General features: G+C 39.1%; 1 protein-coding gene across 1 annotated transcript in view; it reads left to right on the top strand.

The window, feature by feature from the left end:
* Positions 1–24,009, top strand: part of KAT2B (lysine acetyltransferase 2B) — a 61,787-nt gene that overhangs the window by 35,138 nt on the left and 2,640 nt on the right. Inside the window, exons 8-17 of the mRNA XM_065398809.1 lie at positions 130–255; positions 4,268–4,404; positions 6,057–6,265; positions 7,118–7,244; positions 11,200–11,310; positions 13,018–13,161; positions 16,386–16,500; positions 17,222–17,258; positions 17,529–17,592; positions 17,690–17,774. Coding sequence (XP_065254881.1) covers positions 130–255; positions 4,268–4,404; positions 6,057–6,265; positions 7,118–7,244; positions 11,200–11,310; positions 13,018–13,161; positions 16,386–16,500; positions 17,222–17,258; positions 17,529–17,592; positions 17,690–17,774 — 1,155 coding nt within the window. The remainder of the gene's footprint in view (positions 1–129; positions 256–4,267; positions 4,405–6,056; positions 6,266–7,117; positions 7,245–11,199; positions 11,311–13,017; positions 13,162–16,385; positions 16,501–17,221; positions 17,259–17,528; positions 17,593–17,689; positions 17,775–24,009) is intronic.

Here is a 24,009-nt window from a genome sequence, read left to right as displayed (position 1 = left end):
AGTGCTGTTGAAAACCCACTGGATACTCGCTACCAGTGTAACTCTTTGAAGTTGTTTGTTTGTTCTTCCAGTCAGTGTTGTGGTGAATTCTAACGTCTTGAACATTCTTTCTCTTTTATATTGTTGCAGTTATCAGTCCTCCCCCTGTGGCAAGGTCTGTTTCATATAGTGCAAGTCCTTCATCTCTAGAACAACCCAACAGCGGAAGTATGAGTCCTGCTTGCAAAGTTTCTTCTTGCCATGATCCAGCTCTAGGTAACTTGAAAGGAAGTTGATCTTGTCTTCTGTTCAGCCTAATTATCACAACATGGTTTTATGTTGTGTCAAGCCTATAGTTTTCTTTGTTTTTAATAGCTGTGGCATAGCTGAAATCTCCAGATCTTGTTCCTTGGGGGATGGGAGAAAACAAGTCAACTTTAAAGAATCGGTGTCCTTTCTAATGTAGACAAATTATAGCATAGCATTCACCACATATTGAACTCTGGGGCATATAGCCACTCTAATGGAAAGCAAAATGATGCCCAGTTTAGTTCAAGCTCTCAGTTATTTACTAGACCATTGTTTTGTTTACAGATATGATTTAAAACTCCCATGTTAATCCAGAAGAAAAAAATCAAAGGTGACCCAAAAATCTTTTTTGAAAAATGAGGCAATTTTAGGGTCACATGCGTAATGTTCCAAGTAGTAGGAAGCAGAGGGATATCAGCACATAACTGTTTATGAACTTGCTTTTTTCTTGTAGTTTAAAGTCCTTTGAAGTCATGTTACCAGCTTCCATTCCACTGCTGTGCTCCAACATGTATCAGCATAAGCTATTTGGGTTACAAAATGAGACAATTAAAAAAGCAACAACCAAAAATATTTGCAACGCAATAAAAAAAATCTTAACCCAGACCCCTTCCCTTCATATGTTGTCTCTGTGCTCCAGAGTGTTTACTTGAAAGCTGTAACATCTCAGTGTGATGCTTATTGGGGCATCATAGCAGAGTGGAAGCCAGAGAACTGTGACCTAACACAAATAAAAGATAAATTTACAATTAGCCATATAATGGAAAATCTCTGCCCCATGCTATTTGGGAGATTCAGCATTTAACTCATTTTAAAAACAGTCTTCAGTCTGCCTTTACTACATTGCATCTCAGTCTATAATTAACACCAGTGTTGTTTCTATTGTATTTTGATTGGGGGGTTTAATATCTTGGTTTCGTAAAGTTACATATGGTTGAAATATATAAATATATATATATATATATTTATACTGTCAGACCAGCTGCACTTTTGTTCCCACAATGAGTTAAAAAACATCAATAGTGGATATTTAGTTCTAAGATATCACAACATGTAAGACATAACTGGCTTCACTTTTATATCAAGTTTTGGATAAAATTACTTGAGTTAATTTTTTAAAGGGAAGTGGATTTAGTAAACTTTTGTTGTTTTGAAGAAAATGGCAAAAATATATACTATTGGTAGGGCCCTACCAAAGTCACAATCCATTTTGGTCAATTTCACGGTCATAGGATTTTAAAAATCATAAATGTCATGATTTCAGCTATTTAAATCTGAAATTTCACAGTGTTGTAATTGTAGGGGTCCTGATCCAAAAAGGAGTTTGGGGGGGGGGGTGTCACAAGGTTATTGTAGGGATGGTTGTGTTACTGCTACCCTTACTTCTGCACAGAGATGGGCAGCTGGAGAGCGGCGGCTACTGGCCAGGAGCCCAGCCCTGAAGGCAGAGCTGCTGCCAGCAGCAGCGCAGAAGTAAGGATAGCATGGTATGGTATTGCCACCCTTACTACTGCACTGCTGCGTGCAGAGCTGGGCCCTCAGTCAGCATCTGCCACTCTCTGGCTGCCCAGCTCTGCAGGCAGCAGTGCAGAAGTAAGGATGACATGGTATGGCATTGCCACCCTTACTTCTGTGCTGCTGCTTGCGGGGCGCTGCCTTCAGACCTGGGCACACGGCCAACAGCCGCTGCTCTCTGGCCGCCCAGCTCTGAAGGCAGCGCAGAAGTAAGGGTGGCAATACTATGACCCCCCCAAAAATAACCTTCTGACCCCCTGCAACTCCCTTTTGGGTCAGTACTCCCAATTTGAGAAATGCTGGTCTCCCCTGTGAAATCTGTACAGTATAGGGTAAAAGCACAGAAAACACCAGATTTCATGGGGGGGAGACCAGATTTCACGGTCCATGATGCGTTTTTCATGGCCATGAATTTGGTAGGGCCCTAACTATTGGCTCCTGAGCGTGGGCAGCTTTTCAGAACTTTTCTGTGATTGTGCTAATTCACCATTCACTTTATTGGGGTTTCTTGTCATCCCCAAATGCACATAACAGTGTTAGTGCAAGTCTGTGAGGTTGATGTGATTTCAAGATGATGGCAATACAAATCTCTGAAGAGGATATTGTGATGATGAGAGGCAAAATGGTTTTAATGTGAATTTATGGAGATAAAATAGTGCAAGCAAATGTATGTATGTCCTCAAGTCAGTGCTGACATTCCAGCATAAAGGCAATGTTGCACTGATGATGTTTATATCTGATAATTTGATATAAACAAACATACCAGTGACATTTCTTTCTATTTCTTGGTTTTAAAAAAAATTGAAATTATATACAAGCACCAGAATCTAGGACTAATGTTAGAATGCAAACCAACTAAAGCAAGAACATGGTCTAAGTTGATGATTCATAACCTAGTCCCATAGTGCTTAGAGACACAACATGCTGCCAGCAACAATAGGAGAAGATTAAAGTGCAGATAAAGGCAAACAAGCAATTATTAAACTGACATCATTGGGGTATCCTCTCAAGGACTTTCATATTTAAGCAGTTAATACTGCAAATCAAAATATGTTTATTTTTTAAATGCCAGCCTTGCAAATTCAGCATGGGACCTGAAAGCTAAGCTCTTTTCTTCCTGTCTGTTACACAAGTAATAGATTATGCAGCTGGAATTTAGCTGCCAGATTTGTGGATGGTACATGAGTGAGAAAAGAATCCAGCTCTGTCTTAAATAGCTATATTGTCTCTAGTGCAGAGTGAAAATTTGTTTTGGTCAGTAAAGCCATGCAGTGAGCAGCTAGGTTGAGTTAGAGAAGGTGCCATTTTTAGTCACTCCTCATACCATAACTACATGTTAAATAGCAGTGGGAAGAGATTTAATCATTATGGGACAGGTTTGTGGAGAGAGAATTGTTTTCAGGGCTGTGTGCTTTTATTTGTAAAAGTGGCTTCCTGAGGTGAGTGTTGCTCAGAGCCATAACTAGGCATTTTAGCGCCTGGGGTGAGCAAGCATATTTGCGGCCCCTCGTGGTGATGCGTGAGGGAGCATATGGGATCATGTGCAACCCCCTCCCCCCCCCCCCCCAGATTTCTGCCATCCATTTAACACACAGGTTTTCAAACTGTGGAGCATGCCCAGTTTGAAAACCGTTGGCTCCTTCCAGGAGCTAGTGGATCGGACGCTGGATCCTGCCACGAGCCTGTGGTGGAAGCTGCCCGGCCCGTTCAGGCTCCTGGCTCTCTGCGGTGTGGGTGCCAAGGTGCTGGTTGGCTGCCCGGCAGCCTGCTCTGCCCTGCTCTCTGGCTGCCAGCAGCAGAGCCAGGAGCACCAGGGTAATGGTACCTGTAGTGTGCCCCATCCATAGTGAACAAGGAATAGAGTCTGAGATTCAAACTCTGACCTGCACCTTGGCAGTACATTGCTGTGCTATCTCTGTTGCTAATTTTTCTGCATTTTTAGAACTTTCTTTCATCCTAAACTTTTCAGCTTTTAATAAATAAATGTTTCTTTTCTCAGGTACCCCCCTCTAACCAACTTCTTTGTCTTTTTTTTTTTTTTTTTTTAATTAGGTGGCTCTTGGGAACATGAGCTGCCTGCATTAGTTCAGTGGTAGCTCAGATGCAACTTAAGTGTATAGTGTGGTTTCTTAGCAAGACTTGTAGTGATTTCCTAGGGCTCTGAGTAATGGATTCATGCCTAGTACAGACTTATTAACATAAAATTTATCACGTCAGTACTGTGAATTGTAAAATTGACTTCTGGCATTGCTGAAAAAGCACCTCAAATCTTAGTTCATTTACAGAAATCAATTACATTAGGAAAGTGATTAACTGCCGGCTTGTGCTTGCTTTGATCCACTGCAGCGTTCACTAGGCTAATTTCTTGCTGCTTTTGTCTTATAAATGGAATATGTTCTGTGTCTGTGGCAACCTGTTTGGCCTTTAAATTATCCTTTCTTTTTGTTCTGATTTGATTGTGTAGGAGAGAAGAGAAAGAACACTGAACCTTATTCTCAGGAAGATTCAAAAAGGCCCAGAGTTGTAGGAGATATTCCTATTGAATTGATCAATGAAGTGATGTCAACAATTACCGATCCAGCTGCGATGCTGGGGCCAGAGGTGAGAAATGTAGACCTGGCAGTATTGATGGTTCACTTTTGTAACCATTACAACACAAATAGGATAATATAAACTACTAGAATTTAAGGATCCATTATAATTATCATGCCTTGTTTCTCTTTACTTAAAATGAAGGAAAATATTTGGTCTGTTTCTCAAATGAAAGGCATTGTTTGACAGAACAATAAATAGAGAGTCAAAAAAAATCTGTTATAATATGTACCGCTTACAAAGACACTGATACCAGTGGTAGCAAAGAAATGCTTCAGCAACTCAGATTGCTCACAGCTTGTTTTACAAGGTACTTTTACTACAGAGCAGTTCTATAATACTTCATTATTAATTGCAGATGTTTCATATTTTCTCTTGTTACTTTAAGACATGGGTGAAGTTGGTACAAATCTTGTAGCAGAATATTAGATTCAGATTTGAAACTTCTGCCAATCACAGCAGGGCCGATTTTTCTTTAGTGAATATGTAGATGTGCTGAGGCTCAAAAATGAAACAACTTCTTTGCTTTTTCTCCTATAGCTTTTTCCTTAACTGAGGGGGGACCCGGGAGACTGAATTGCATTCTACCCATTTTCTACATTAGCATACACACCACAACATTGCACACATTTTTGGTTTGCATTGCCGGCTCTTCCTTCTCCTCACTCTCCTCCTGATTATGTTTTGCCAGTCTTTCATATTGGCCAAGTTTCAGCCAGAGGCTGCGGAAGATTTGGAGCTTTTACAAGGTTCTTACCCAAATTTTGTAATCTGATTGATGGGTATGTTCATTGTGAATGTTGGGACAATCAGGACGCAGGGCCTGGCAGTGACTGGATGCTCAGCAGCTAAACTTTGCTCTGGAAAGCAAACAATGCATGGAAGTCTGGTCGAGTGCAAAATAAAAGTTACTGTGGGCACAACTGTAATTGGTGACAATCCTATGTCTGTAGTGTGTTAGTTCCAACTATGCAAATAAGTATGTGGGTTTTCCCAGACAGCATTAGAAATATTTTAGTATTCAAAAACTATCTTTAACTTTTCTTTTCTTTTCTTTTTATCACATTCTAAAGGATAGGTGGTTGGGAGTACTTCAGGCTTGTTTACTATGAGTAACTATGATGAGCTTTCATTACCTGTTCAGTTAATTCACCATGATAAAGCTAAAAATTTAAAACAAAATATAGCCACAATTTTAATAGGACCCACAAAAAGTATTTTTTCCAGTATTGCTAGAGTAGCAATTAACAGATACTATTTTCAGACTTCCTCAGTAGATGCCAATGTAAAAGCAAAAAGGTTTGGGCATGGTAAGGTGTTATACAAGTAGAAGTTGCTAAACAAATTGGCTGTATTAATTTCCACTCTATTCAGATATAGACACACAATTGCCAGATTTTAGAAGCAAAATTAGAAGGAAATGAAATGTTTTCAAATTCTTAAGATAGTTGTGTAATCATGGAAAGTAATAAAATCAAAACTCTGTCAGGCTTATTGGCAGAGTTACTTTTTATTTAATACACAGAGGCAGCTCTGTTTGTAAAAGGATGAATGGGAGACTTGGAACATTTCTTGATTGTCCTGTTGATAGATGTGAAATTAAGACAATATCTCCTCAGACTCTCTCAAATGTATTTTTGTTCCCCTCTTGCACGACACAGACTAACTTTCTGTCAGCACATTCAGCCCGGGATGAAGCAGCAAGACTAGAGGAGCGTCGGGGAGTGATTGAATTTCACGTAGTTGGAAATTCCCTGAACCAGAAGCCAAACAAAAAGATTATGATGTGGCTAGTTGGCTTACAGAATGTATTCTCCCATCAGCTACCCAGAATGCCAAAGGAGTACATTACACGCCTGGTTTTTGATCCGTTAGTATCTTCTTTCTGATGTATGAGAGTCTGTAATGTGCAGTAGATAGACAGGAAAGGATCAATTTACAGGACAAAAAGGACAGAAAGCATGTCTGTTCTATGCTTGCTTTATTATTTCAAACAGAGATTGAGCCTGGCAAATGTATCGGGTTGCTACTTTCCAAATTTACTGAATATAGATACCATCAGAAGGTGTGAGAAATCTGGAAATAATCTTTATTTTTGCTGTTATAAAAGTTAAAGATTAATAGCACTGGTTATTGGCTAGTGCAGGGAATGGATGCAGTGCAAATTTTCCAGACCTTGAAGTTTGCAATAAAATTCTTGAACCTTGCCATAAACAGTTATGAAGGGTTTACTGATGGCAGTCTTGTCCTTTTAACTGCTAGCACATGGTGTAAGTGCTGCTGAAATGGATATTTCTTCTGGTTTTTGCATACTTTTGAGAATAGGTGCTTAGCAATACCTATAATAATTGACTGCCTGATCACCTATGCTGGAAATTGATCACTTAAGCTATGTAGAATGCACACAGGGAATCAGGCATCTGGTAGTAAAGGCTGGATGTCCTGAAGGTCTGTTAATCTCTTATTTAGCCAGGGTAAAGTCATGATAAGAAATGCAACATAACTGTATAACTTATAGTGACAAAGGCAAGAAAACTCTTTGAGGCTTTTTACAGTAGATGCAGAACATGATGTTAGTTAAATCAGCAACTGTTCTATAGATACAAGCAATTGGTTTAGACATTTGTAATTGCTTTTGGAAAGCAAAGAATAAATTTCTGAGGGAAAGATGGCACCTGTGCTATGCCCATGAACTAAGGCTGTCATTATTTTATGCATTCAGAAAACACAAGACCCTTGCATTAATAAAAGATGGTCGTGTGATTGGTGGTATCTGTTTCCGGATGTTCCCATCTCAAGGATTTACGGAGATTGTTTTCTGTGCTGTGACTTCTAATGAACAAGTCAAGGTAAAGACAATATTAGAAGTGGATTTATTATACAGTTGATTAAGTCTATTTGAGTTCTGCGGGGCCAGAACTCACTAATGGATCATAGTCATAATTTTAGAATCATCTTCTCACTTCCCTTTCCTGTTCAGGAATACTTGGCGATATATTTAACACACAAAGCAATTCAACTGCCTAAAAATGTTATAGGTCTGAGGACCACCCCCTTCAGAATAATTAAAAACATCTTCCATCAACACACTAATCTGTTGGCTCCCGTTATTGGGCTCTTTACTCTGTAGTCTTCACTGACTGGCCTTATATCAGCTTATTTTAACATTCACAGTTGAATGAAAATGGGCATTCTGCTTGTGAGGCAGTAATGCTATGGACCACAGCCTTAAATCACTTAAATTAACAATACCATTTTTAAAAAGTGGGCACATTCTTGCATCTGGCATGCTGTATAACTCTACCAGTGTGTACTTGAAGGGTATTTAAATGTTAGGCCATGTCTACACTATGGGCATTATAGTGGCACAGCTAGGATGCCGTAACTATGCTGCTGTGGCACCCATAGTGTAGACGCGTCCTAGAGTGACAGAAGGGGAGTTTCCATTGCCGTAGACACTCCACCTCCCCAAGTGACGGTAGCTAGATTGATGGAAGCATTCTTCTGTTATGTCTGTACCATGGGGTTAGGTCAACACAGCTATGGAGCTCAGGAGCGTGGATTTTTTGATGCCCCCGAGTGCCGAAGCTATATTGACCTAAATTGCCTGAAGAATGAACCTCTCTGCTTAAAGAATGAAGAGTGTAAAAGTACAGAACCAGATTTCCTTTTAACAGAGGATTTCAGGTGAATCAAAATTATGGCTGTTCGATTTCAACCTCTTGCCTTTAGATGGTGCTGTAGCTGTATATTCAGTCAACTGTGTTTATAGATGAGAATGAAACTAATTTGGAGTTCACATCACAGAGTTGGCAGAAGTTATGTGCTACATGCAGGCTCTTGGAAACAAAGAGGCCAGGGTGGAGGAATAGCAGAGTGGGAGTTGAATGCTTTTACAGCCTTAAGTATCTTCCCTCGGTCTTGGATTCACTAAACTCCCGATTTAGAGAGAGAGATTCACTCACTCTCTTAGCTGGCGGTCTGTCACAAGGGCATTCATCCAGCATTTCAGAAGATTTGAACAATAAAATATAACAGTCCAGACATGTATATTTCTAAGACTAAATAAATAGAAAAATGTGTGTCATGGCTTTTGCTGTTTTAGTACGAAGTTGTGCTGACACACTTTGTGTAACAGTTCTGCTGGGGTAGCCTTTCAAAAAACAAACAAAAAGGCCAACTGTCAAAAGTAGCTGCTTAAACAATACATGCATGAGCACTTTGGTGCACAATTATCAATTTTACACTCTTGGGTGCCTGTTAACATACATATATATTTGAGATAACTACATCTGAAAACTGGGCTTCCCGTGTTCCTTTCTGTGGAAGGTGGCCAGCGCCAGCAGCTCACTCAGAAAATGTTTACAAATGGATCTTAGGAAGTGTTTTTCAGCAAGAAGAGGCAATCTTTATGAACTTTCAGATAGCTGGACTAAGTAAAATGGAGGACAATTTTTTTTTTTAAATTTAGCTTTTGAAAGTTGAAACAGTTTTGAAGTAGCTGCATGTGACATCTATGTACAAAATGTGCATTGTAGCTTGCATGTCTTAATTTCTCTGTATGAATATTCAGCTGCAGAAGTTTTTGTGAGAATGAATACAATTTGAATAAATGAAAAAATAAATTTACATAAAATAAGATAGCTAAATTAAAAATCACCTTTAGGACAAAATATTCCAGGTATATGTAATTGCCACCGTCATTATCAGAATTACTTTAAAAAAAATTCCTTAAAGCCTCAGATGTGACATTGGGTTGGCTGGCAGACAAAATAATTTAGAACTCTTCCAATGGGTCACTAAACTTGTGACCAGAGAATGATGGGCACTGAAAATGTCATAGTGTATGTCTATACTGCATTTAAAAACCCGTGGCTGGCCCATGCCAGCTGGCTTGGGCGAAGGGGCTGTTTAGTTGTGGTGTAGATGTTCGGGCTCAGGCTTCAGCCTGGGCTCTAGGACCCAGCAAGGTGAGAGGGTCCCAGAGCTTAGGCTGCAGACAGAGTCTGAATGTCTACACTGTGGTTAAACAACCCCTTAGCCTGAGCCTTGCAAACCAGAGTCAGCTGGCATGGGCCAGCTGCGGGGGGCTAATTTCAGTGTAGACAGACCCATAGTCTCTAACTTACTGTTTGGATTGTTCTGCTACAGAGAAATAAGCTTGACTAGCACTTACATCTCTAGTTTTAGGTAAAAATGATTTTTCATTACATTTTTATCATGGTTTCTCCTATTTAAATTAAACCCTTGTGAATTTAGAATTTGAACACTGAAAATCCCTTTATGGTGAGCACATCGTAGAATTCTAAAGAACTTTTGGGACCCCTCAACAGTCCGTCAGTTGTCAAATCACGTATTTGATACCTGTCGTACTCTTGGAAGGGTGAAACAAGTATCTTAGTAGCTTACTTAAATTTCAGAAATATGCAATTTAGGACATAATCTGGGGTTGTAATTTGAAATGTGAAATCTGTAAAAGGGCCCCAAACTTTTAAAGGGTAGCCACTGAGAATAAGTTGATGCACAGGTATTATACCCCACAGTGACAGGCTTTTCAAGCATGTGTCATTATTAAGTATTCTGTATTCAATTTCCAATATTTATTTATTCCTGATATAATTTTGTTGCCGTTTTCCAGAGGCTATTAAAGATAGTGAATGTTGTACTTTCCATTTTGTAATTTATTGCTCTATCTCGTGTCAAAGCATAAGAAGTCTCCCAACCTTCCAATGAAATAAGGAGACCCCAGATATGTTTCCCAGACATTTTTAAAAGACTCCAGTTTTGTATCCATTGCCTCAATAATTGCAACATAAGCAGGAATGATTAATTCAGTTACATTGTGCGCAGTTAGCATAAAATACTCTGTCTCATTAGTGGGTTTAGTGTGTATCAGTTCTTTTTCATCACAAGAGAAAAAGAATAGGACAGTTTAGAAATGTAAATAGCATATTTATTTTCTGTAGGATTATTCACTTTTAGCTACATTATTGCATAATTCTATTTCTGAATGAGATTGGGAATTGTTTTATTTGGAGTCAGAGGACATCTTTATTCATTGTTTATTAATTTATATCGTGGTAGTGCCTAGAGACCCCAATCAGAGATCAGGCCTCCACTGGGCTCGGTGCTTTGCACATATAATAAAAAGATGGCACCTGCCCCAAAGAGCCTACGATCTTAGCATGTGATGAAAAACAACAGGTGGGTAAAACGAACAAGCAGAAGGGTAAGAGGACAAGGTAGCAATGAAACAATCATGATTACCATAATAAACAGCATTCTTAGTACATCAACTGCCTAGCCATTACAAAGTGTTTTGTAAGTGACATGACCAAAGTAAGTCTTAAGGAAGAATCTGTTTCTCAGATACATCATTGTAGCATCTGAACACCTTTAGCTTTGTTAGTCCCCAAGGTTGTGACTCTATATGTTGTATTTAAGTTAAATATCAAGTGTATATATAGCTATATTCAGCTTGAATTACAACTACCTGAAAAAATTACCTCTAGATCAACACTCTACTCCCCAAGAGAATTGAGGTTGTTTCTTTTAGATCAAAAGTGAATCAATAACTAGAAGCTATGACATTCTGTGTCCTCCATTGGGTCACAAATGTGACCTTCCACGTATTTTAAATAGTTCAGTCTTTAATCCTCTCTAAATTATGAACCTGAGGTCCTTGAGTACAGCTCTGGAGAAATACTCCCTTCAAAGAACAGCCCTCCCTCCATAGCTTCTAATACATGTAACATCAAAAAGGTTTTCCTCATGAGATGAATTTCCTTAACTATTTCCACATAGGGTTATGGAACTCACCTAATGAATCATCTGAAAGAGTATCACATCAAACATAACATTCTCAACTTCCTCACGTATGCAGACGAATATGCAATTGGCTACTTCAAGAAACAAGTAAGTCAGCCCAAGAAAAGTCTTCAGCCAGTTTAAGACATTGAAATGTAGAAATACTATGGCCGTGTCTACAGTTACAAGCTTACAACAGCACAGCTGTAAGAGGATTTGTATAGCTGCGTTATGCTGGCGGCAGAGAGCTCTCCCATTGACATCATAAAACCAGCTCAACAAGTGGTGGTAGCTGTGTTGGCGGGAGAGCTTCTCCTGCTGACATAACCCCGTGGACACGAGCACTTATGGTGGCAAAACTTGTGGCACTCGGGGGTGTTTTTTTTGCACCCCCTGAGTAACAAAAATTTTGCCAACATAAGTGCTAGTATAGGTATGGCCTAAGTAAAATGTATTAGCAGCTGTGTAAAATGTGTAGTGTCTTTTTATTTTAATGTACAAAATATGTTCTGTGTTAGCCAAAGTTAAGGTACTATCTTTATAGAACAGTGTATTTTGAAGGAAAAATGTGAATATATTTGCAGATTACATAATACTCTCAATTAAGTGTTAAAAAAGTCACAGCTGAACTTGGTTAAGATAAATTCAGACTTTCTGATTTCCTAATTGTATGTTAAAAAGCTGTTACTAGTTGCATGCTCTTAATAAATCACTATTTTTGGAAGGAGTTTGAGGTAGGACAGATGTATGTGGGAATACAGTATTCTTACCACACTGAACAGAAATAGATTTAGCGCCTTATCTTGTATCTCTTTTGTGCTCACAAATCACATAATCACAGTGAGTTATGCCAGCAGAAAATTTTAGTCTAGTGTATGGTGACTTTGTGTTTTAATCTTACTTTGATCCTTCTTTAAAATACATACTAAATAAGAAGTCAGTTCAGCACTGAAGCACCAGTCCTGTTTTGGGTCTGCTACCATGGACCCATACACAGTTCTGTTAACTTCAGTGTGAATCCATGTGAGTATGAATCCATGTCATCACAGACCCAAATGCAGAATTGGCGCTCTATATTGGCAAATTTAAACAAAAACAAAATAAATCAGATTCCGCTAGTCTAAGAAAATCCATAAGGAAGTGGCCAAAGGGGAGAAAAACTTCCCCCCTCGTTGTTTCATCAGAGAATTGTGGGGGTTGCCCTCCTATTAGTATGTGTGGGTGTGGTGGGGTGTTCTGTCCCCAGTACCTGCAGATTTTATGAGATCTGTATGCTGTAACCTCTGGAACTTTCTTTGGTTTTATATTTTGTTTTTTATTTTTTGCACTTGATTTTTATGGGGGGAGGGGTTGGCAGATTTGGTTTTGTTCTTTTGGGGCACAATGCAGCAGCCTTACTTAGGGAAAACTTTCATTGACTTCAGCTGAAGCCTGGCCTGACTAGTGACTGCAGGATTGAGACCCTTTAATGTAATGTTGAAATAGAGTTGAAAGTTGCCTTCATACTCATCTATAAACATCTTACTTTGAATAAAAAACTGTGTCTCTCCCCGCCTCCCCCACAACATAACTAGTTACATTTTGGAGTTTAGTTTCTACTCCTGATATGGGCCATGATCCTGCATGCGAGTAACTGACTACTTGTGTGTAAAGCTACTTATCTTCTAACTAGGGCCATGGTCTGTAGCTCTTTCTTTATATTTTTGGTGTTTTGACAGTGTAATGAATCTGATTGTAATTCATAATTGGTTTTTCAAGTAATGTGAATGTAAAAAGAAAATTGCATTGTATCAATTTGAGTTTATCATTTCTTAGGGTTTCTCCAAAGATATTAAAGTACCAAAAGCAAAATATGTTGGCTATATCAAGGATTATGAAGGAGCCACTCTAATGGGATGTGAATTAAATCCAAGGATTCCCTACACTGAATTTTCTGTCATCATTAAAAAACAAAAAGAGGTAAATAATGAAATAAGATGTTGTTTAATATTAACACTGTTTTAAAAAACCCTACACATTTAAAATGGCTTATATAAATATTTCTAGAACACTTTAGTCAGCACTCAGACATCTATCCCCTTTCATGCCCATATCTGGTATTCAAAATCTCACACAAGCCATTTTTAAAATTAATTAAAACCTATATTTTATTCTGGCCTTAAAATTATCATAAATTTACCATCTCTCAGGCATAAATTCTCCTTTCCTACAGTTAACATTGAAGAAATTATCGATGTATTACTGATGTCACAAAATGAAATTACTCATTCTGGGTGAGCAGGTGTGTGAAATGTTGTGAGGTTGCTTTTAATTATTTTTCAAATGGTTTTTTTAAAGTATTTGATTTACATAATCATTATTGCAGCATTCATTAATGGTAACTTTGAGTGGAAAGTTCTTATTTATATCCTTTAACTCTAGTTCACAATTTTTTCACACAAAGATCCTGGTCCAGCAAAACATTTTAGCATTAAAGTGACAGTTAAGCACATGCTTAAATACTTTTCTGAAATGTGGTCCAGCTGGGTAGCCGATGAAACAGAAATGTTCACAAATACGTTTCTTTAAAAAGCACAAGGCTACTGGGTCCTTCTGTGATGGAGTCAGATCTTGTGATTTCAGTTTTATTTTGTAAAATAGCGTTTGTGTCAAGCAGCCATTTCCTTTTAACAGGAGAACATCCTGACTGAACAACAGCCTGCTCTGTTTGACAGAAGCTGTTTCCCATATTAGCCTTCCAAGTTCCAGTTGCTATTAATTGCATTACCTCAAAGGCAGAATTATTTTAAAAGATGAATGGAAAATGCAGTCTGCTCTTAGAGAACAGAGAGTCAAAACAACTGATTCTGGCCTTCATTTTTTAAAAAATCTCTCCTGATGCCTGTGTGTGTTAAATCTCACACACATTCTGTCTCACTTCCTTTTACTTTCTACAGTTGATGCCAAGTAAAACAACTTTTTGTAAAAAATTCAGTCTTTCTGAGCACATTAGGTTCCTGGACATCATTTAGAAACCAAAGTTGAATGTGTACTTAATAGCTAATTTGGGGATCCTTCAAGTACTAACGCTTGTAATATATCTATAATAGATCAAAATGAATGGAAATTTAAGATCTAAATCATGAAAACATCATAGTTTTTTCCTTACCGTTGTTTCTTCCTTTATGTGTGTATTTAAGTATAAGGAAAGATAATGTGAATAACTATAGTCATCCCATCTGATTGTGGTAGTATATTTCGTGACATTGAACTACCTGTATCTATTTAGATTTCTCTCACGTTTTGCCCTTCTGAGCAAAAAGTTCTTCTCCGCAGTAGCTAACTTTCAGCATCTCAGGGCAGCTTGAATTTGACACATATGCTGTATCTTGCAAAACATATTTTTGAGCTAATCAGGCAGCCAGATGAAATTTCAGATTTCTTCTCAGTGTAGGTGTCTGTAGGCTATATGCTTTTTTTCTCCCCTCAGAAAATTGAGCCCAAGGATAAAATTTTCAAAAGCTCCTAAATACCATTTTCAAAAGTGACCTGATCTGCACACAGATTTTGTACTGATTTCTGTTAGAGGTGTGATCTTTTTCCCCCCAGAGTAGTTATGCTTGAACATCTCTGGTGTGGGTTCAGTTATAATGGTATAAAGATGCCATATGCCAGAATAGCTTATTCCCCTTCCTACATGGGGATAAACTATTCTGGTATAAGCACCTTCATACCGGTATAATTGTAGCCATACTACAGGAGTTGTACTACTTTATCTATACCAGTATTGTTAAAGTATACAACTTTTGTGTGTAGACAAGCCGTTAATCACCCTTAAGCCTATTTTCAAAGGTGACTTAGACACTTAAGTCATTTAGGTGCTTCTGAAAATTTTACCCCAGGTCTGGTTGCTTAGTTATTTTATGTGTTTTTCACTAGTCACCTTTGTTTAAAATGTTTCAAAGGAAGTTGAAGTGTTTCAGTTTGAAATAGTTTGAAATGCTCCATATCCTGATTTTTCTAGTTCTATCAGCTTGTACAGAATTTAAGCTTCCATTTAAAGAATTGGGTTGTACTCCTGTGGCTGCAAAGAAGAAGGTTCTGAATGTGAACCAACACACTGCTGTCTGGCATAGTCTGTAAATAAAGAAAAAACAATAGTTCTGGGAGGTATGAAAAATCCCAAATCACCTTGATGACTCGTTGTCTTTGAAGTCTAATTAACATGCTTAAATGTCAATATTAACTATTCCACCATTCATTTCTTCTGTAACATCCAGTAATTCTGGGATTGTGGGTGGAGTGTGAGGATATCACCACTTCCTTCTAACTTGGCTTTTGCAACATGCTGGTGGACTAAGCCTCTGGTGTAGCCCGTACTGTAGTTCTTTGGCATTTTATCAGGTGTGTCAAAAATCTGAATTTTTTTGAGAGAAAAATGGTAAAGGATGAGTCTTTAGAAATCCCAGGGGGAGGGAGGGTGGTGCTGGTGGTTTTGTTTTTGAAGAAAATTCTCTCCCCCCATTATTAAAGGAAAACTATTGTAATGTAAAAGATATTGTGATTTCCAACTAATTAAAAAGATAAGTAAATAACCAATATTAAGTGTCCTAAATGTATAAAAGAACAATTAAACAAGAAGCAGTCATCTTGACCATGACATGTTTGAGAGAAAAAGCATAGCTAAGCATTTTAATGTACATCAAGAGCAGAAAACCAAATTACTTTGAACTGAGGTAACCAAAGGGAAAAAAATAAAATAGAATTTATCTTCCAATTGGGGAAGTTTCCTGACTTTTTATGCATTCAGATTTTGAACTGAATTTGTATCTCAATCCATATAATCAATCTGGACTTCCTGGGGGGGGGGGGGGGGACATGACTAAAATGGCAGCTCTCATTAACGTAGAAGCACCTTCCACAGTTTGAGATTTTGAAATGGAACAGGTTTTTCTAAAATCTGGAGTATAAACAGTATTCTCATTTAGTAAAACATTTGTTGACGGGGTCAATCCTGCGTTCTTTATGCACCCAAAATGCTCACTGATTTTAATGGGACTCTGTGAGATCAGGGTCCTGTTATGTTTCTCACTGCCACAGTTTTCTTTAATGTCCTACCACTTTGCCTTTGAGCCAGTCAACTACTTTCCTTGACTTTCAAAACTAAAACGGTCTCCCCCGCCTTCTCTGCAATATTATTACAGATCATTAAAAAGCTGATCGAAAGGAAACAAGCGCAGATTCGAAAAGTCTATCCTGGCCTTTCCTGCTTCAAAGATGGAGTACGACAGATTCCTATAGAAAGCATTCCTGGAATTAGTATGTACCAACCTCCCTTTATAAATGCGGATCTACATCAAAACAGCCAAGGCCCAAGATTAGAGAAATTTGAATTTGCCAAGTATTGTCTTTTTAATAGGATTCAATTATCTAGGTTTGTTAATCTGATATAAGACCGGCTGGATCTGTTTCTAGTACCATTATTCACTTCTGGCTTAGAGACTTCCCTAAGGTATTCTAGTGTAGTGCTTCTCTACATACATTTATTTAATTCTGCCCCCTTTGTTTTGCTTCACAGTGCAATCGGCATTTTCCCTCTGAGTTCATCTTACGTTTACAATCCTAGACCGCAATACAGTTCTGTATTAAATAGATACTTATTTGAATCAGTGCACAACAATGCTACAACCAATTATTTTTTCAGTTGTCTGTGTAATATATTTTATGTCCATAGGAAATTATTGTGTTGAATCATTTTTACATCTATTTTCTTTACATAGAAGAGGCTGGATGTAATGATAAAAGATGGTAAAGAATTTTTAAAAAACAGTGCATTCCTTGTAGAGCATGTTACAGCATACTTGAGTGTGGTATGTAGGAAATTAGATTGGGTGGGAGCTAGAGTGCTGTAGTTTTATTAGGATTAGTCTTTAGAAAGCTTTTTATTGAGGGAGTACTGTAATTTTATTAACATTTTAGATTCATATTAATTTCAACCTGAAGTAGTTCTCATGTAATGTTTAATTTTGTTGGTGTGCAGGAGAGACTGGCTGGAAACCAAGTGGAAAAGAGAGAGGGTAAGTACTGCTTGGACAAAGGATAATGATGAAGCAGTTTGGGAATCCTTTGAGAACAAACGTCTCTAAACTGAGTAACTTTGAAATATTTCTTTTCATCTATCACAAAACGGAGATAAGGAATCTGCTATAGAATAGCTCTTGGGTCTTATTTTTCCATTAATGATAAAATGTTTTAAATTTGTGAGTTGCTCTTATGTAAGGTGTAGCATTGTAGAAAATGAACATAAGAGATAAAGCTTATCTTCTTTGTTAATATTTTCTTTCAAGTAAAGAACCCAAAGATCCAGATCAGCTTTACAGCACATTAAAAACCATCCTGCAGCAGGTGAAGGTGGGTATTAGTTTTAGTTTACCTACTTTAAAGATTTTGAAATGATTTCCAATATGGAGTTTCCATATTAGATACCTTACTTTTTTCTTTACCAAAGAGCCATCAAAGCGCTTGGCCCTTCATGGAACCTGTGAAGAGAACAGAAGCTCCTGGATATTATGAAGTTATAAGGTTTCCCATGGGTAATGCCATTAACATTTTTAAAGTATAAACTTAAAGATCTCTCTAGCTGGAGACATGTGAGACAAGTATAATCATCAAGATTTATTGTTACAAACATTTTCTAATGTATTGCTTGCAGTGCGATAGTTTGCAACTCAGCAGTGGCAAAAATATATTGCTATCAGTTGAAATGTATGAATAGCTTGTAACCTCAGTGAAGCATCTATATTATGCACTCCTGTAAGAAAACACAAAATATTACAGTACCTGAGAGGATCCCAGCAACCTCTTAACCGGGTCTATCCCAGCACCTTTTAGCTGACTATATGGGTTAAGAGACCTGTGAAGATATGATCTCACATGAAGGGTAATTTGCCATTGCATATTTTGTTGTATATTTTTATCTAACTTGTTAAAAAACCCAGAGACAAAATTTCCAGACTCACCTAAGTGACTCAGAAGGCTAGGTCCTATTGTCCGGCTGTGCAGGAAGAAAGACAGGAGGCAATGGGTGTGGTTCCATTAGGCCAAAACTTCGTTCATTTGAAATATCTGGGAGTACCCGGCAGTAAATTGTACAGTGCACTCATTCTTTCCTTAGTCATTTCCACATAATACCCAGGCATCATGCTGCTGGGACCTCTCCACTCTCCCCTCACCTGAGGTGAAGGGGAGTTATGAAAGGAGGGAGGTCAAGATATGCAAGACAAAGGAGCCTCAAACCCCCTTCCTCAGCTCCCTTAAGGGATGCTTTCCTTCAAACCCTCTTCTAGTCCAATTTATCCAGTAACTGTGTCCCTTCCATACTGATTACCTGCACTGGACATCTGCTCAGGGCCGGCGCAACCCATTAGGCAACCTAGGCGGTCGCCTAGGGTGCTGCGATTTGGGGGGCGGCGACCGCGGCGGTATTTTGGCGGCGGGACCTTCCACCGCCTCTGTGGGGGGGCGGCATTTCGGGGCGGGACTGGCGGCACTCCTGCATCTGCTGCAAGTTTTATGTACCAGGTTGCAACATTATAACCTACCCCCTGTGCCCCACTGGGTCCCAGACCTGCTGTGGGGAAGGCAAAAAAAAACAACCCACCATAAAAGAGGGCTTCTCTGCAACTGGCTGGGTATAAATACCTCCTCCTCCTCCCACCCCCCCCCACCTCTACCCCACTTTTCTGGTCAGCAGGAAGGGCAACAGAGTGATGGTCTCTTGACTTGGCCCCAGCTATGCCCTGCCCTCCTGTCCGTCCCTCCTCCTCACTCATTTAACTTGTAATTTAAATTTAAATCAAGTGCTTGTTTCAGTTTAAGCTCAGCACATGTGCTAATTATCATAACCAGTCTTACAACATTTTTATTTTGAGATCTTGAAAATCACTGTGTGTGTTTTCTATGGCCCAGCTATTGTTCATGCTTCTATTGCAACACAACTGCTAATGAGGGAAAAAAATGAATTTTTACTTTGCCTTTGCTATGCTGTACAATTATATATAGTGATTCCATCCTGTTCTAAACAAGTGCTTATTTGCTTTCTGGCACCACAGAACTAAAACTGAATCAAACTCTGCATTCATTGCCTTACAAATCATTCCTCCCTCTCTTACTGCTTCCAGTCATGGTATTTTCTCTTGTGATCGGAGAACAAACACAACTTCATTGAGGCCACTGTCGGTATCTCTGTGAATCAGTCTGTAGGGCATAGAAAGCCCTCTGTTCGGCTACACCGAAAGGACAAGAAACACTGGATGTGGTTTAATTTAGGCTGCAACTTTATTATTAACTGGCTGGGTGCACCCAGCAGATAAAAGTGTACAGTGCAGGTAACTCTATGACTATTTCAATATCTACATAGGGTGTGTGTGGGGGGGCTTCTGTCAGCCACCCCCCCCCTTTCATCTTTCAACTGGCTGCTGGGTCCTTACCATCCTCCCACCACGAATGAGGGTTAAAGTGGGCTCTAAGGGGTGGGGGTGTTGGCTCCCTGCTATGCCAGTCAGAGAGTAAAAGTGGGCTATCAAGGGGGGGAGTGGTTGGCTCCCTGTCGTGCCAGTCATAGGCGCCTCCCCTTCTGCTGCACCCCCGTTTCCACTCCTTTAACAAACACCTCCTTCAAATCCTTTACCAAACCATAGATCTGATCACTGTATTCCTTCCCTGCAGAGTACGTGCACTGGACGTTCGCCCCAGGCTTACAGAATGAGTTGTGACATCACAGCCTAACTCCTGTTCTATTCTTGCTTCAACTAAGTCCCCCCCCCCCCCAAGAACGTGCTGTGGGGAAAGTGAACCCCCCCACCACTCTGTCTTGACCAATCTGGTGGTGAGGGAAAAATTCTTTCCCAGCCCTCCCGCCACCCCGTGCCCACAAAAGATCCTAACCAAACTTGGTATTTCACCACTTTTATGGCTGGGAGGGTGGGTGCTGCTCTGCCTGGTCCAGATAAGAGAGCTTTTCCTGCTTGGCTTACATCTATGTACTCTCCCCCCATTCTGGTCACCTGCGGGGGATGAGTCAGCGTGCCCAGGCTAACATGCTCTGAATCTGCAGCAACGCCCTTAAAGAGGTATAGTGCTTCCCCCAACAAGCCAGACAGTGCCCCTGCCACCACACGCTTAAGGTGTGGTGCGGTCATTCTAAAGAGTAGAGATGCAATACATAGCTTTTCTGTGGAGTCCTCGATTAGTTACTAGGAACATACCCACCATTCTGCCTTAATGATTATTGTACATAACTAATCCTTGCCATATAGGAAGTATATGTATTTGTATAAAATAATAATCACCTTGCAGTATCCTCTTAAAGCAAAGGTATTTCATTTTCTCTTCTCAGTGAAGAAAATGAATGCCATATTGCCATATGGCTGAATATTATGAACCTGCTTTGTGCACAGAGTTTAGGCCACCATTTACTCAGAACAGTAAGTGGTGATTATAAAGACTATAAAGAACACTTACTGCCTGGATTGGATAAATATTATCCTTCATTTTTTTAAATGTTCCGTGCTGTGGATAAAATAAACAAACAATCTCTGTCAGCCTTCATTTTAAGGTGAAGATAAGTTTATCGTCTCAACTAGATCATCCAACACCAAACAACTGAAAGCTCAGAGTTTTTGATTTGTGAGCCTGCACATTGTACTGTCCTCCTGACTGCCAATATACTGACACTTTAAAAAAATCTTCATGTGATTGAACATATCAACAATGATAAAAGATAAACAGCCCTCAGCTTTGTGTTTTTCTTGTGTGGGATGAATGTGTTTTGCCAGATTTCTACATCCTTGCGTTATCAAACATAAAACACCCATAATAATGTTTTATTTTTAAAAAGTTCCCATGCAGCCTAAATTGCAACACATTTTATGGGTGTATAGCCATAGGTTTTCTGACTACATCCAAAGGCAGGTTTTCTCCGAAAGTAGTCCCAAAGATGGATAACTTGCCCGGGTTTATCTGGGTTTCCACTGATATTCCGAGTGCTTTTGCAGCTACTTATTTTTCTAAACTTTATCGTTTCTAAATGGTGCCTTCTTATTTCATTTAATTTTTTTTCTTTTCACCTGTGGTAGTCCAGGGTGCATGACTAAATGGAAGACACGTCTAGTTTTGCTGGCCATAGCTAGGCTTTGAGGATAACGTTCCTGTCAGATGAATGGGAAGAATCTACCCAACTGTTGGAGCTAGATTATACTGTTTGATTCCATAAAACAAAAGAGTGTTATGGTTAAACTAGTACAACCTGTTAATCTTTTTCTATATGCATCCTTTGTAGAATTAATACCATTTATGTTTTCCCCCAAATCAGTCTGAATCCTAAAGGTACAAATCATCCCCATGTGAGCAGAGCATGAAATTAGCTTGAGGCCTACATTTCACTGTGCTATGGCCAGGCCTGCACACACAAGTTGCGCTGATTTAACTAAATCAGTTTAGACAGATTTAGCTACATCAGTGCAAGGCCGTGTGTTAGACCCTCTTAAATTGGTTTAAGAGTGTCATATGTAGTCTTAGGCCAGGTCCACACTAAAAAGTTAAGTCGACCCAACTACGTCACTCGGGTGTGAAAAATCCACACCCCTGAGCAATGTAGTTAAGCCCACCTAACTCCCAGTGTAGACTGTGCTAGGTCAGCTGAAGAATTCTTTCGTTCACCCAGCTGCCACTCTCGGGAAGGTGAATTAACAACAGTGACAGGAGAACCCCACCGTTTGCTGATGTGAGTGGCTACACAGCAGTGCTGCAGCTGTTCCTCTGTAATGGTTTAAGTGTAGACATAACCTAAGCTAATGTCAGCAAGCAATCAACTTTAGCTAAATCGATACAAAATACTCTTAATCTGATTTAAGAGTGCCCTCAGAAGGGGATTACATTAATCTAACTAAATCTGTTTCTAAACACATTTACTGATAAATCAGTTCAACTTTTGTCTGACAAGGTCTGAGTCTCCAGAGTGGGAAGGGCTTGACTTGTATGCAGCTGGCGTATACTACACGATTCCTAGTTTTTGTGAACTCAAGGTTCAGTGCTGCCAGTATTCCATGTAAGAAACATAGTGTTCCCTTCATTTCTCCAAATACGTATACTCAAGGCCCAGAAAAGAGCCCTAACGCTGCTCCAAACTCCTGTGGTGGTAACACATTGCTTTCATGCTTCAGTTCCCTTCCCACACTCACTTACCCGTTTACATGCTGAAATGTCCTCAGTTTGGTGTAACGAACATAGTGGCATACTTTTGTGTTACATTTTTGCATATTCCTACTTATTGTGCACAGTATCTGCTTGTAAATTTGGGGTCACTGGTAGAATTGACTTACATAAAATGTTTTGTATCGGGGGTAGCCGTGTTAATCTGGATCTGTAAAAAGCAACAGAGGGTCCTGTGGCACCTTTAAGACTAACAGATGTATTGGAGCATAAGCTTTCGTGGGTGAATACCCACTTCGTCAGTGTTTTATTACTTTTGACAGTGGCTTTGGCTTCTAGAGTCAATGACTTACACATTCTAGTGGCTGTTTTTCTCTTTTTTCTTACAGTACATTTGCCACTAAGAAAGTGGTTTTTCATTATGTGAATTTCTTTCCAGTAGTAGAAAGCTGAGGTCTGACATCATCCTACTGGTATTTTCCCCACTGCCAATAACATTCATGGTCTTCCTTCACAAACTAGATTTAAGGGCCTTTGGGGATCTATCTGGAACTTAAAAATGCTATGCAGCTCTGTTTTGACATAGGCAGAACTGTGGCCCAAATAGCAATTTGACAGAAATCTGAAAGGTACACCTAATTTGTGTAGGGGTGTGTGTGTGTATTCACGTGTGTCTGCATTAATTTTTTCTACAATCTAAATACATGTTTGTGCCATTGATTAAATAATGCATTTCATAAAAATTAAAATAGAGATTCAGCAGAGATTCTTTCGCAGCCAGGAAGTCTGTGTCAGCAATTTTTATTCCTCTCTCTCTTTTCTCCTTGATTTGTATGTTTTATTTAGGTGGATATTTCATTATATTCAACTAAATAAAACATACAAATCAAGGACTTTCAAAATGTTGCTAAACTTGATTTGTAAACTTCTCCCTAAACTGATGTGTGCTTTAGTTATTTGTGGATTGCTCCAGAAAAAGAGACACGAAATCATAGCTCAATGGTTGCTTTGTGTTTGTTACATGCAGACTGTACAAATATTGTTATACCTAATTGGGAGGGAAAAAACCTGCGAGGAATTGGGATGAAAATGTTGACTGTATACTCAGATAAAGAACCAGTGTTTTAATGACTTCACTCATTTTTAATATATGGAAGAAGATGTCCATTAATTACTGATATTTGGTCAGATTTACTCATTTAATGAAGAAAACAATGGTAAAAATGGAGATGAAAGTGTTGCTGGATTACTGTCAGAGAGACAATTAAATAGTTTGCTTACCTGTATGGTTGATTTACATTCTGCTAAAGTCAGTAGGAGCTTGCCTTTGTGAGAACTGAGTCAGGATCTCAAGAATTAGCCCCCAAAATGAGCACAGGACAGAAAGCCCACAGTTGTTAGGTGCTAGATAAATGCAGAGTGTTCCAGGTTGTTGGAGGTACAACATGACAGGAAGTGGATAAGCCTTTTCCTTTATAGTAGCTGTTACTGAGTTTTTTGCCTCATTGCTATTCATAGGTGGAAGCATGAGTGTCTGTTAGCTGTTTCTTTTGTAGAATGCTGTGCAACAAAACTAGCAAATGGCAGAATGGCTATTTGTGGGTACTCAGCATACCT

This window comes from Emys orbicularis, chromosome 2 (genome assembly GCF_028017835.1).
Source record: "Emys orbicularis isolate rEmyOrb1 chromosome 2, rEmyOrb1.hap1, whole genome shotgun sequence".
NCBI lineage: Eukaryota > Metazoa > Chordata > Testudines > Emydidae > Emys > Emys orbicularis.
The sequence above is the reverse complement of the archived record's forward strand: the minus strand, read 5'-3'. Positions and strand labels throughout refer to the sequence as shown.